This window comes from Panthera onca, chromosome B1 (assembly GCF_046562875.1).
Source record: "Panthera onca isolate mPanOnc1 chromosome B1, mPanOnc1 haplotype 2, whole genome shotgun sequence".
In the NCBI taxonomy this organism is placed as follows: domain Eukaryota; kingdom Metazoa; phylum Chordata; class Mammalia; order Carnivora; family Felidae; genus Panthera; species Panthera onca.
In genome coordinates, this window is record NC_138342.1 from 85,599,449 (window position 1) to 85,614,679 (window position 15,231).

The 15,231-nt window shown below is 39.4% G+C and overlaps 1 protein-coding gene across 2 annotated transcripts in view; it reads left to right on the top strand.

Annotated features, from left to right (window-relative positions):
• Nucleotides 1-15,231, top strand: part of NFKB1 (nuclear factor kappa B subunit 1) — a 119,614-nt gene that overhangs the window by 60,261 nt on the left and 44,122 nt on the right. For both annotated transcript variants that reach the window (XM_060654542.3, XM_078445855.2), the window contains exon 6: nucleotides 7,849-7,997. In XM_060654542.3, the coding sequence (XP_060510525.2) occupies nucleotides 7,849-7,997 (149 nt within the window). The remainder of the gene's footprint in view (nucleotides 1-7,848; nucleotides 7,998-15,231) is intronic.

Sequence of the window (15,231 nt, forward strand, 5' to 3'; positions counted from 1 at the left end):
TGAAAAGACAAAATAACAAGAGAAGGGGGGCGCCTGGGTGGCGCAGTCGGTTAAGCGTCCGACTTCAGCCAGGTCACGATCTCACGGTCCGTGAGTTCGAGCCCCGCGTCAGGCTCTGGGCTGATGGCTCGGAGCCTGGAGCCTGTTTCCGATTCTGTGTCTCCCTCTCTCTCTGCCCCTCCCCCGTTCATGCTCTGTCTCTCTCTGTCCCAAAAATAAATAAAAAATGTTAAAAAAAAAAAATAATAATAACAAGAGAAGGAATATAATTGCCTTATTTCCACTTCCTACTTGATACAGCTCTTTATGTTTTAATCAGTTGCCTTCCATGGATAACATTTTAATTGTATCTTAATTATTTAATTGTGCATTCACTAGACAATTAATTATTGAATGCTGACGATGTGACAAATATTGCAGGCACTGGAGATTTACCCAGGAAGGAATCAGTGTCCCTACTCTGATAGAGCCTCTATTCTAATCGACAAAATATAAGTAAAATGTGCAGTGAATTAAATGGTATTTAGTAGGAAGAAAAAGCAGAAGAAAGGTGCAAGGAATGCAGGGATTGGAGTGGTCAGGTTTAGACAGGGGTAGGGTGAGCAACGAAAGTCCCCCTGAGAGAGTGGCATTTCTGCAAAGCCTGAAGGAAAGCAAGAGAACACGCAGGTGTCCGGGGAAAGGGCGTTCCAGGCAGAGGACACAGCAGTGCAGAAGCTCTCAGGCGGGAGCTGAGCTGGCCAGGTCGAGAACAGCCCGCAGGCCGATGAGGCCGCCTGGCTGGGAGCAGTAAGAAACAAAATCAAAGAGGAAATGGAGGTGGGGGTGTCAGTTCACCCAGGGCTGTTAAGATGGAAAGACACTGGAGGGCTTGGAGTTGTTTTTCTTTAACTTCTTATCATGGAAAATCTTAATCATATATACTTGGAACAACATAATGAGTCCCCTTGTACTAATCATTCAGCTTCAACAGCTTTCACTTTGGGAGGACTTTGAGCAGAGGAGTGACAAGACTTGGCATGACCTGACTTGAGCAGGATGGCTCAGGAGACTAGGCAGTGGAAAGTGGGGCAGGCATGGGAAGGAGACAGATCACGATGGCTTTAAACCAGGGAGCAGCAGTGACGGTGGTGAGAAGTGGTCAAGAGTCAGGATATCTTTTTGAAGGACTGACTAGATATTATATATTTCATGCTTTGTTCAACAACAGCAAAAGAATTTGAGAATGCACATAGTGCAGCGAGGAAAGTAAGAGATGTAGAAAAGAAATGGTACCAGAATGCCACTATTTCAGCCTAAACCCAAATCCCAAAAAACTGGCTTATAAGTGAACATTTGTAACATACTTCAACCCTAAGTTACGTATCGTGTACTCCTCCCGTGTTCTTTTGCAGCCATGGATAATTGGGCCATATGAAGGGTAAAGATTTATTTGTAATTTGTTAATGAGGTAATGACACCTGTTGAGGTACAAGTCCTAACAATTCCTGAAGAAAAGTGTTACTTGATTCTCTGAAAGAATCATGATTTATAAGCAGCTCTCTTAATGTAATAAAGCTGAAAATTAAAATAGAACAGACAAAAAAATTTTTAGGTCAAAGTATGACAGAAAACTCAAAGTTTTAAAGCAGAAAACTCAAAGTTTTATGTAGACAGAGATTTTATTCCTCTCTCTGTGTTGTGGATAACACCCTCTTAGCATGTTTTGTTGTTTTAATGGCATGGTTTGTTTGCCTTTCTTATCCCAGCCTAACATGTGAGTCATATGTGTTGTTGGTCAAACAAGTAGGGCAATAAACAAAGTAAAAGAGTGTGACTGAATCAGGGCAAAGCCAGGAGCATTGTTGGAGAAACAACCCTGTCATCACCAGTGAATGTGTTAAAGAGTATATTTTCGCATTATCCTACCTAAGAACACCTCACTTACTTCACGTTCAGAAGGCATGGGACGAATTCCAAGGTCCCTCCGTGTCTTGGCTGTTCGACCTTGGGTTACGTTGCTTGTTAATCTGTCTGAACCTCTGTCTTCTTATCCGCAAAATGAGGATGATAGTGCCATCCCTGTCTACCCAAAAGGGTTGCCGAGAGACCTAAGGAGAAACGGGCCCTTTATAAATAAAAGAGAAGAAAAGAAACTGGTGCCTCCGTGGTACCCGCCACGTGCCAGTACATCACAACAGCCATCTGAGGTCACATCATTGACCCGTTTTGTAGATGTGGAACGTGAGGCTCAGAGAGGTTGCCAAACTTATGTAAGGCCACATGGGTGGAAGAAGAAAGAGCTGCGATTTGATCCCAGATTGGATCAGCTTTAAATCCCTTACCTGAAAAAGAAAGAACTAACCTTCCCAAGCATCTTCCTACTCTACGCCAGAAACTATGTTAGACGTGGTTGTGTCCTATTTCCTTTAATACAGGTTATTCGATACTCCCTGGGTGCTCGACAGATAATAAAGAACAATAACATCGATTTGTCATCACTGAGAGAAGACATATTATGAAAACTGTTACTGTCCTTTTTCTCCTCTTCATGCTCCTCCTTCTTCCCTCTCCCTGTGCCTCCTCCTTCAACTTCTTGTTTTACAATCTGACTTGCAACCGAACAGGGGAGAATGAGGGCATGGTTGAATGATGTCTGTGGCATGATTTTTTTAATGCGGAGCCTTGCAAGAGGACAAGTGTACTTCTGCCACCTCACTACTGACCCTGAGACCTCCTTTCTCACAACACACCCCAACAAAACCAAACGAACAGGTTATTCAGGAATAGCTGTCATGTACCAGCACCGTACTAGGCAAGGGAGAGCTGCACCACACTGGGCAGACTGGACACACACAAAAGAGAAAGTCATTGAGCCAGCAGTAGCCAACGTAATGGAAAATGTGAGTTGGCTGTGGCTTTGGACAGACGGCTTCAGAAGGCTTCCCAGCACTCCGGTTATGGGAATGGTGGCAGTTCGCTTCACCTTAATGTGCCTCACTTCCCTCAGCTGTGGAATGGGATACCTCTACTGACCCCACAGGGCTGATGTGAAGATTGGCTGAGTAAACATACTCCCTTCCCTTTCACGAGAACAGTATGTTAGGAGGTATTGGTGTATGTGCTCTGGGAGTTTAACAAGCAAGAGAGATAAGCCAATAACCCTTTAGTTGCCAATTGGTGTTACCACCTTCTTGTTGTAATCAGTTGATTTGGTGTTCCTGCCCCACTCCAATCACATTCTCCCCAAAAGGGGACAGTAGTGGGTTTTTGTGGGTCAAAGTGGTGAGGAGAGTGTCATGGAAGATTCATATTTAGGTCTTACTTTGAGGAATGAGTGGTTCTAAATAAGACAGAGAAGGGAGGGACACCCCCCGAGGTAGTAAGGAGTATGGTTGGGGAGACAAAGAAGGGGACTCTCACCACAGTGCCTTTGTACATGCTGTTCTCCCCGCTGGGAACACTCTTCTCAGCTCCTTGTCTCCCACCCACACCTTCCTTTGTTACACTCTTGCCCTTCTTTCAGAGCTCAGCCCTCATTACTCCCTCAGGAAGCTTTCTCTGACTTCCTGACCAGGTCAAATCCCCATTATGTATGTCTTTTGTAAGGGCTTCACAGTTAGGCATTTACATTTATTTGTGAGATTCTTTGAGTAGTATCAGCCCCGCTCTTTAATTCCCATAAGAACAGAAGTTCTATCTGTTTTGCACTCACGTTGTATCCCTTCACTCCCTGACCTACTGCATGCAGTGCATGAAACTTAGAAGGAGCCTAATAAATACTGAATAAATGAGTACATTTTTGGTTATCAGTGAAGTAATAGCCTGGAGAGGAGAATGGGTTTATCCTTGAGTTTGCTAATCCCATTAGGTGCCAAGCGATGTATTCACTCACTTAATCCTCAAACAATTTGTGAAATCAACTGCATTGTTCCTTTCATTTTAAAGATGGAGAAATTGATGTCCAGAAATGTTAACCATCTTTCCCTGTTGACCCGGCTCTGATAAGTGGCAGCAGAGGGATTTGAGCCTGGCAGCATGACTTAAGAGCTCTTGGATTTAATCACATTGCTCTGCTCTGCGGCTTTAGCAGTAGAGGACAAAGTTAGGTATGCAAGTAAAGTTAGTGTAGATTTCTGTTTGAAAATTGTGGATGTTTTTCCTCCTTCTTCCCACCAATTATCATCATCACCATCATCCCTTCATGAGAAAAACTAAGCAGAAAAGAACTACTTCATGTGTCACCCTCATACATTCATGTTAACTCTTCTGCCAGTGTGATGTGGTCAAATTTACTCAGTAAGTAAACTGGACATTTCAAATTCTAATTCCCAGAAAATTTTAGCCTAGTTAATCACCTCTTAAGAACCAGTATGAACTTTGCTAGAGCATGTCAGAGTAACTTGAAATAAAAGGAGGTGATTTGACTCAGTTTGGTATTATCTGCGACACTAGGTTTCTGGTTTTTACTCAAAAAGCCCGCGGTCATCAGTAGGTATTGAGTCATAAAGCTCCTGGAAGAAAGGTTTAATTTCATCAAGGGAGCTGAGAAATCCTGAGCACCTCCAAGAATGATAGCTGTTACTGTAATAACACAATTATTACTAGAAAATTAACAAAGCCCAATAAAATATGTCACGTGAGGGGTGGGGGGGGGGGATGGAGGGGGAACTTACCCTAGGAATAAAAGTGGCCCGAATTGGTCTTTTAAGACAGAATTTTTAAAAAATCACCTCAGGGCAGGTGTATCATTTAATATCTCCAGGGAGGGGAGTCCATTACAGGGATCGAGAAGATAATAGTTAACACTATATATTGCTCTTATTTGCTGGGCCATGTTCTAAAGACTTTAACATATTTAATCCTTACAACGAGGAACCAAACAGTGCCCAAGGTCACACAGCTAGTAAATGGTGAAACTGTCTTCAAACCTAGCTAGTCTGCCCCTGGAGTACATGCTTACAGTGTCTCTCGGTCGCTGATTACTCACATTTTCACCTTTGTCTCCCTCGCTTCCACTGAAAAGCTTAACTTATATTTAAGCTCTTAGCATTTAAGAGCCTGCTATGTTCAGACTCTTTCAAAAATAAACCCAGCCTTCCTGGCAGATACAGTTGCTTTCTGTAAAGGTAATTTTCAAGGGAACCACTATTCAAAGAAGTAAATGGGAGGCTGAATAAAAATAACCGAATTCTCTGTAGAAGACACGAATTTCTGAATCAGTTGCAAATAGCTCTCAGTCATGGTGGCATTCTCTGAAACACACCCTCCTCTAAGGTAGAATTCCATTTTCTTCATCTGCCACATAACCTGAAAATAGTATCATTTTTTTTTCTGTCCCCGCACTTCAGCTTTCTTCTTTCAGTCAGTATTTTGGAAAGTCCACAAAACCCAGGGGCCTCCCTGTCGTTGCCCTGTGGTCGATGTAAAAACCAGATGATGCCATGCTGACCTGAAGTCTTTCAAATGGATCAAACTGCACATTAGTCACTGGCAACTTTTTCAGGTCCTTTTACCTCAGAGACTACTCAGTTCCTCATTCTTGCCACCCTTCGCTCATGAAGTAATAGCAAGAAAAAGATGTGAGTACTTTTTGAGGACACCTCCCACTCTTTCCTTCAGTGCTAGTGACTGATTCCTTCCCAGTGGGGAAATTGAAGGGTCCCACTATCCAGAGCGATGGGGCTGTGATCGCTGGATTCCTTCCGATGTTCTGCTTAGGTGGAAAGCCTCCCTGATTTCACCCAAGTGAAGCATTTCATCATGCCTTACACTGTTGCATTTCTGTGCTCCATGCACTTAGAAGTGCAATTACATGGTCTATTTAGTGCTTTTCACTGTTCATTTACTGCTAAAGAAGTCCCTGTAGAATATGTCATCATAACAAAGGCTGATCTCACATGTTGACACCATGGCCCTGAACTGGCATCGGCAATCCAGGGGGTATGCAGGCACAACAACCAGTTTTGGAGCAAACCCAGAACTTTTCATTCCGTGTCCTGTCCTGTCCTGTCCTGAAGGGCAGAGGCTTTCTTCTGCATCTTTTAAAAGGGAAAGAAACCAAGTTCATAATTATTTGTATGCCCAGAAGGCTTTTTTAAGTGCTGTACCTATTTAAGAAATTATTTATTTGTGCTTTGAGCTGGTGGTCAAAAACAAATTTAATCCTTAACATTCTTTGTGATGAGTTTGCTCTGCAAGGACAGAAGGCCACTTCTTGGGAAGGAGCATTACAGGGTTTGAAAGCAAACTTTAGCAGCAGCTCTGGGCTGAAGTTCAGGCAAAGAGGCCCTAGGGTTTTCGAGGGGAGCTGCACTATTGATTAGAAAGGATTCTGTCCTTTGCTCAGGGCAGGAAACTTCTCTCCCCCAAACCCTCTGCCAAACAGTCCCAGCCCTGATCAACTTCTTCTCAACTCTTGCAATGAGAGATTGGACTGGGAAAAAAAAATCCATACTGAAAAAATCCTAACAAAACCTTGCCTCAATGGAATATGGATCTGTTTGATGGTATTTATAGGAGAAGTAGACTGGTTGAAAGGGATTCTGTCTTTTTCCAAGAAATTTAATTGGCAAGTGTAGATTCTTCCTCAAGTTTATGTCAGAAAGACTTACATCAAGGATTTGTGGCTAGATGGGATTCCTGTCCACTTTCTTTTCCTTCCAAGCTATGGGCTGCTTGTACAGATTAAAATATCTCTAATGATCATATGGTTGGGAGATCCTGGGTTTAGGTTCACTCACTCCCTCAAAGGGAGAAAATATGCGCTAAGGAAATAGGGTGACGAACTCTTCCCAGTGTTAGCCTGAAAGCCCTGGGAACCCCACCCCCCACCCTGTCCCAGGCAAACCAGGGTGCCTGGTTACCCTTTGAGGAAATACAGTGCATTTCCAATAGTTTGGCTGAATTTATCACAGAATTCTGCCTTGTGGGATTCAGAAAAGTAAACATAAGGCAAATTGGTCTATTCTGTTAGTATGATTTTAATATTGGGGCTTTCTCAAGGGAGGAATCTGTGGTCTACTGGCTACAGGGGGCTGGAGGACCAACTAGAGGAGAAAGGGTGTCCAAGCTGTCTTTGCTTTAAAATGCCATTTTCTCCGTGCTACTTCCTTTTTATTGCTGTTGTCATCATTTTAAAGGCATAACACTTAAAAAGATGAGTTATCTTAAGTGGAAAAATATGGTTTTATAAGACAAGCGCTAAGTAGGTGTCAGATCTAAGGATTTGCACGTAGGAAGTGCATTTATTTGAATTGACGTACTGCGACCTGGATATACGTAACTCAGTTGTCAGAGCTCATAGCAGAGAGCGCTGCCAAAGGCTGACGTGTCCTGACCGAGGACATTTCAGAGCCCCTTCCCTGGCAAGACTCCACCTCCTGCCTAATCTCATGGCAGAGACTTGAGGTACACTGTTTCTACTCCTCTCTCTCCTTCTATTTCCATCAATCCATCAGTCCCAAATCCCTTCTCGTGGATCTTTTCCCAGCACCCATGGCTGGCCGTTGTGATGAGGGTGCAGATGAAGTGTGTTCTTGGTTAGTAGGAAAGGGACGCTTCATGGCTACACAGCAGCCGAGATGTGCTATTCCAACTTTAACAGTACATGCAGCATTAGAAATGGCCTGCTGCGGGAGTGTATCCTCTCCACACACAACAACTAACAACCGGCATTAGCATTTTAATTGATCTCCATCCCACCATTTGCTCCTCACCCAGTTTGAAAAATGGAGCTGCGGTCCTATATGTATAGGTATGCCTAATATTGTATCACGTACTTTTTATACTTACTGGTTTGTCTTAAGTGTTTTTCCATGCTACAGTATAGTCAGATGTACTAACTTTTTCAATGTGCTTCTTGTATAGATCTGCAACTATGTGGGACCTGCAAAGGTTATTGTTCAGTTGGTCACAAATGGAAAAAACATCCACCTGCATGCACACAGCCTGGTGGGAAAACACTGTGAGGACGGGATCTGCACTGTAACCGCCGGACCCAAGGACATGGTGGTCGGGTAAGTGAGGGTGGATGATACCTTGGAAGGTATGATCAGATAAACATGGCGCCCGAAGGCTTGGAACACACCCCTTTCATTAGGAACCTGCCCAAGATCCTCAGAGGGCCTTAAAATGAAAAGGTGAGCTCTCACTTGAACTCCCAGGAGAAAGATTACCCACATGTCTGGGTTTTCCTGACTTTGTACCTGTGGTCCTGGCCAAATTATTTATAGCACCCCCTTTCGAAAGTGGCCCAGAGGGGATAATAAATTATGGTTACTTCATGTATGAAGCATTTGTACCACTTTCAGCAGTATCTTCCTTCTGGAGATAAAGATAAGGACTAATTAGAAGAAACCTAACAGAAATAAACACCTTGATGATTCTTTTAATGAACTAATGAGTTTGGATTTATAGCGTGAACATTTTCACCATGAAATAGATAGATAAATATTGTTTCAGCTCTATGCTGTTTAGAAAGTGTGCTCAGATTAAGAAGCCAAGGAATGCAAATTTGTTTTGGCATTCATTAGACTTGAAATGTAAATACAAAGGGACATACTCATTTAAGAGTTAGACAGATAGAACAAGGAATTTTAAGTGAATGAAGTATTACAAAATAAATTCAGCCCAAAAGGAGTAAGAAATTTTAAATTAATTTTGTTTAATTTTTAAGAATGTCTTCTAGGGTGTCCTACTGCTGGTTTAAACAGTTCATGATAAAATCCCAGTTAATCTGGACTATTCACTCAAAAGAAAGGAATTATTTATATCAACTGTAATTAAGTTGATGGTAGCATTTCAGGCTTTGAATTCCGATCAAGTTTTAAGTTGGTTGTTATTGGGGAGGTTGAACTTTCATGTTCCTAGGTATTTCTTTGTTTGACTGTGAAAATATTCAAGTGTGAAAAACCTAGAGAGAGAGCTTTCTTTTAAGTCACTAAAATCTGATTCTTTTGATGTTAGGGGAAAAAAAAAAGACTCTAGATTGGAGGAAGAAGTTTAAATTGATTTGAAAAATTCTGTTGTGCTTTATATGAACTTGTTTCAACATTCTCTTGAAAGACTGGCCTGTTTCCTGTTGTATGTCACAGTTGGTTCCTCGTCTGTTTTGGACTACTCTTTACAGTTCCCGACTGACCTAGGAGAGCTTTGAAATGCAGGGTAATTGTCAGAGTTTCAGACTAATTGATCACTTAGTGTTTCTGCGGATTTACCCCAAAAGGCTGCTGTCAGTTTGAAGTGTTGGTTCTGTTTAATCTGTGTGATAATCACAGCCTTTAGAGGAAATTATAGATGAAGTTCCTTACTAATAATATTTGTTATTATAAAGCTGCCAGTATGTTGTCTATAATTTGGTGTTTCTGTGGCTTGGCTTAGTAATCTTCCAGGGTTTTAGAAGGAACTAATGGTTATTTAGTTTTGAGACCTACAGCGAGCGGGAGTAGAAGTTCCCTGTTTCTAAGGAAAGGGAGGAAATCCTTTCCTCTCTTGTAATGGAGTTCCGTAGTTGGGAGAACTCATTCATTCACTCATTCATTCAACAAACATTTTGAGCATCTACATGACCTAAGTTTGGTTATCAAGATGTCTCATCATAGTGATGCGGGATTCTGTGACCCTATACAGTTTCACTGAGAAATTTAGTCAAGAGGATGCCACTTAAAAGTTACAATAGATTCAGTAGACTTTCCTTTTCAGAATGTTCTATGAAACACTGATACTCCTTTTATAATCGATTTTTAGCTGAGAAACTTATGCTTACAGTGTTTCCTAAAATATAATATTTCCTTCGTGATTTATTTGTCTCTCTTACTTTTTAATTTTTTTTAAGTTTCCGATGTCAGAACCTGTTACATGTTAGTAGAGAGAATATCAAGCTAGGAGTCTGGAAACCAGAATTCTGTTTTCATTTCTGTCACACTCTACAGTAGGATTGGGGGCAATTTGCATGACTTCCTGAGCACTTTAACTTCTTCTCTTATACAATATCAGCATTGGGTTCCATAGTTTATCTCCAGGCCTTTTACCTCTCACAAATTCTAGTCTGAACTATTAGCTAATACTACGAAATTAACATGAGCAGACTTGCCACATACTTATTTATGGAGTGTCATTGATTATTATTATTTGGCTCTAACTTGTAGGTAAGAATAGCACAGAGAGAAATTTAGGAAGATAGCCAGAGTTATTCCTTAGATTTGTCAATACTAGAAATGGAATCAAGATTACCTATTTTCATTAATATAGCTTAGGTTAAGAGTATATATTCACAAGCAGGGCACCAATCCAGCACATCAAAGAGGATCTATAAAAAATGACACTGAGGAGATAAATAACTTTTAAATTATCAAAGCCAGAGGGGTGATGGGTAGGGGATGGGTGAGATGGGATTAGGAGTACACTTACCTTGATGAGCACTGAGTAATATATGAACCTATCGAGTCACTATATTGTACAACAAAACCATATGTTAACTATACTAAAACTAAAATTAAAAAAATAAAAACAAAATTAAATAAATTATCAAAACCAAAGAATTAACTTTTCTTTAGGTTTATCAATAAAATTTAGTTTCTATTTTCAAATATATTTTGCTATCCATATTAAAATACTCATTTTTTGATGACTAAGGCATGATTGGAGGTTTGAGTGCTTAAATCTGTGGGGTTTTACCTTAAGACTTTTTTTTTTTATTTAGCTTTCATTTTGTCTTCGTATTTCTTACTCATTTGTTTAGTTAGCTGTTAGTGTCTGTCCTCATAAAAATAATTTTAATTTGGTGTTTTATTTTTGACCTTGAAGGTCAACAATGTGTTTCAACAACATTTTAGTTCTCTGAAGTTTTCAATCAGTGGAAACTATCTGTTACTTGACTTTCTTTAAGCCACTTTCCTTACCAATAATCACCACACCCTCTGTTTCCTGGCAGCCCTAATTTAGAGAGATGTGAAGTCTTTTTTTTTTAACTAATATTTACAGCATATACCAATTGTAAGCACTAGAAGTAAATATATAAATATAAAAGAGAAACAAGGCCTCCGTCAATGAGCTATTAAATTGGTGGTTTTGTAGGTCCAAAAACGATTACTAGCAGTTTCATAATATTAAACCTTAACACACAGAAAAGATGCTGTTTGGAGAAAATGGACAAAATATGGAGTGAAATTGGAAGTGTCCAACTTCCAAATTAAAGTATATATTGTGAGTCAGGGGTGCTTTTGAATCTTGTGCCAGCTATAAATCAGTGTTTGAGTCCTGACAGGTAGAAGGGCCAGATGGAAGGGCCACTGTAGAATCCCAACCTAATGACATGGGGATTCAAACCAACCCAGAGGGCAGCAGTGGTTCTCAGATGATGATGATGATGATGATGATGATGATGATGATAATGGAAACATCTGGCACAGTGCAGAGGATTTCAAACCTGGCTGCTAATTAAAGTCACTTTTGGTCACTTTATATTACTTTTTAAATTTTTTTTAGTTTTGATTTATTTTTCAGAGAAAGAGAGAGAGACAGAGTGCGAGCGGGAGAGGGGCAGAGAGACAGGGAGACAGAATCCGAAGCAGGCTCCAGGCTCTGAGCTGTCAGCACAGAGCCTGACGTGGGGCTCGAACTCACAGACTGCAAGATCATGACCTGAGCTGAAGTCAGACAATCAATCGACTGAGCCACCCAGGCGCCTCTAATATTAACTCTTTGAAGCGTACAGGTCTATGAATTTTGACAAGTACTCAAATAAGAATCACAGTCAAGGAAGGTATAGAATAGTACCATTGCCCCCAAAATCCTGTGTGCCCCTTTAGAGTCAGCTCTACCTTGCAGTCCACCCCATGACAACTCCTGATCTGTCTCCTATACATATAGGAATGTTCCAGAATGACATACAAATGGAATCATGCAATATGTAGCCTTTTTGAGTCTGGCTTCTTTCACTTAGTATCATGCATTTAAGATTCCTCCAGGTTGTTGTGTGTATCAGCGGTCTTATTCCTTTTCATTACTAAGTAGTATTGCATTGTATTGATGTATCACAGTCTGTTTATCAATCCACCTGCTAACGAACATGAAGTTTATTTTCCATTTTGGATGAGAGAACCACTTTTTGTGTGAACATAAGTTTTCATTTTTGGGGGGCTTGGGTAAATACAGAGGAGTGAAAATGAAGGGACAGATGCTAAGAGTCCATTTGTCTTGATAAGAAACTACCATATTGTTTTCCAAAGTGGCTGTATCATCTTGAATTCCCATGTATTAACATTTATGATTCTCGATTTTTTAAGTTGCATGTGCTGTCTTTTAATAATAATGTCCACTCTTGTTTTCTTTTACATTTTATTCTATAAATTTTCAAACATACACAAAAGTAGAAAGCATAGCATAATGAACCCCCATTGTACTCATCACCCAGCTTCGACAATTAATTACTACCTCTTCATTTAAATATACCCCTGCCTAGATATCTTTCATTTATGGATATCTAATTTAATTCAGTACTGTTAAGAGGATACTTTGTATGATTTCAGTCCTTTTAAGTTTATTGAGACTTGCTTTATGGATCAGAATATGTTATGTCTTGGTAAATGTTCCTTGTGCACTTAAAAAGAATGACTAGTCTAATCAAGTTGAATGCATGTTCTAAAATGTCAGGTCAAGTTGTGTGATAGTGTTGTTCAAGTCTTCTGTATCCTTACTGACTTTCCCCCTACTTGTTCTAGAAATTATTGACAGATGGGTGTTGAAATCTCAGACTATATTTATAGATATATCTGTTTCTTCCTCCAGTTTGTAAGATTTTGCTTCTTGTATTGTGAAGTTCTTTTATTAGATACATAAACATTTAGGATTCTTATGTCCACTCAATGAATTGATCCCTTTATCATTATGAGATGACCCTCTTTTATCCCTGGTAATATTTTTGCTCTAAAATCTACCTTGACTGATACTGTTTTACGTATTTCAGCTTTATTTTGATTAACCTTAGCTTGGAACATTTTTTTTTCCATCCTCTTAGTTTTAAGCTGTTTGTGTCTTAATATTCAAAGTAAATATGCACCGCATATGGTTGGGTCTTATTATTTTTATTCCATCCGATGCTCTCTGCCTTTTAATTGAGGTGTTTAAATAATCTGTATTTAATCTGATTACTCATAGAGCTGTGTTTCATTCTACCCTCTTGCTATTTGTTTTCTGCTTGTCACGTCTGATTTTTGTTCCCCTTTTCCTCTTTTTTCTGCCTTCTTTTAGATTAATTATGATTTTATTTTATCTTCCTTTTGGTTTATACCTCTATAGTTTTTAGAAGTTGTTTTACAGCTTGTTACACTATATACATCTTTCACTTATCTTAGTCTCCCTTTGAGTAACACCGTGTGTCTTCATATATCATATATGAACAACACTTCAGTTTCCCCTCTCGGCCCTTGTGCTATTGTGTACTCTATTTTACATCTATATATGTGATAAGTTCCACAATATATTGTTTTTTATTTTTGTTTTTAATGCTCAATTATCTTTTCTTTTTTAACATTTATTTATTTTTGAGAGGCAGAGAGAGACAGAGCATGAGTATGGGAGGGGCAGAGAGACAGGGAGACACAGAATCCGAATCAGGCTTCAGGCTCTGAACTGTCAGCACAGAGTCTGACATGGGGCTCAAACTGGTCAACCACAAGATCATGCCTGAGCCAAAGTCGGACACTTAACCAACTGAGCCACCCACCCAGGTGCCCCTATGCTCAATTATCTTTTAAAAGAAATTTTAAATAAGGAAAAAAGTACTTATATTTAAACATGTATTTATCATTTACAGTGCCCATCATTCTGTTTCATAGGTCAACATTTCTGTCTGGTGCCATTTTTTTCTGCCTGAAGCCCTTCCTCTCCTTTTTCTTCTACTGCTGGTCTGCTGCTGATCAGTTCTTCAGTTATCAAACGTCTATAAGCTCTTTACTTTGTCTCTGTTTTAGAAAGATATTTTTGAAGAATATAGAATTCCAAGTTGACAGAGTTCTTCTTTCACATTCTGAAAATATACTACCCCATAGGTGTTCTGGCTTTTGCCTTGCTTCCATCAAGAGGTCTGCTGCCCTCCTGATATTTTGTTCCTCTTCACATCAAGTGCCGTATCTTCTCTATCAGCTCTAGATTTTCTCTTTATTAGTTTTTCCTTTCTCCTCACTAATTTGAAGCAGTTTGATTAAATGGGCATTAACGTAGTTTTCTTCATGTTGTTTGTGCTTGGGGTTCATTGAGATTTTTGGATCTCTGGGTTTATAGTTTTTTTAAATAAATTTTAAACTTGTCAGCTATTACTTTTCAAAATATTTTTTCCATCCACTCCTCATTTTCCTCTTCTCCTGAAGCACCAATTACATGTGTATTTGGCTTTTAAAATTATCCCACAGCTCACTGGAGATCTGTCTTTTTAAAATTTGTTCTTTTTCCTGTGTTTCATTTTGAACAATTCTATCACTGTGTTCTCAAGTTCACTAATCCTTTTGTCTGTAGTGTCTAATCTGTTTTTCATTCCATTCGGTGTATTTTTCTTTTGAGACATTGCCGTTTTTTCATCTCTATAGGTTTGCTGGAGGTCTTTTTTTAAATATCTTCCATGTGTCTCCTTAATATTCTAAAGCTTTTTATTATCTTGACCCTATACAATATATCCATAATAGCTATTTCAATGTATGTGTCTTTAAATTCTGTGTTCTGTCTCACATCTGGATCTGTTGCTATTGATAGATTTTTATCCTCATTATGAGTTGTATTTTCCTATTTTTTGCATGCCTGATAATTTTTGATTGAATGGCAGACATTTTGAATTTCGGATTGTTGCATGCTGTCCTTTTTCTTTTTCTTTTCTTTCTTTCTTTCTTTCTTTCTTTCTTTCTTTCTTTCTCTCTTTCTTTCTTTTGTATGCCTTTGAATATTTTTGAACATTGATAGAAATTAAATTTGGGAGCAGTTTTATCCTTCCTAGACTTACTTCTAAGCTTTGTTAGGGAAACAGGAGCAGCCTTTAGGGTTAATTTGACACCATTGCAAAGCCAGTAACTTTCTGAATATTCATGCTGATGATTTATGTATTACAAGATTTCTTGAACTATTCCAGCCCCATGTGTGCTCCAAGAAATCTTTGTCTGCTTCTTCTTGGTTGTTTTTTGTTTTTTGTTTTTCTTGTTTTGTTTAGATTTTTCCTCAGCCTTGGGTTGTTTCGTCACACACATCTCCAATCAGTACTTAGCT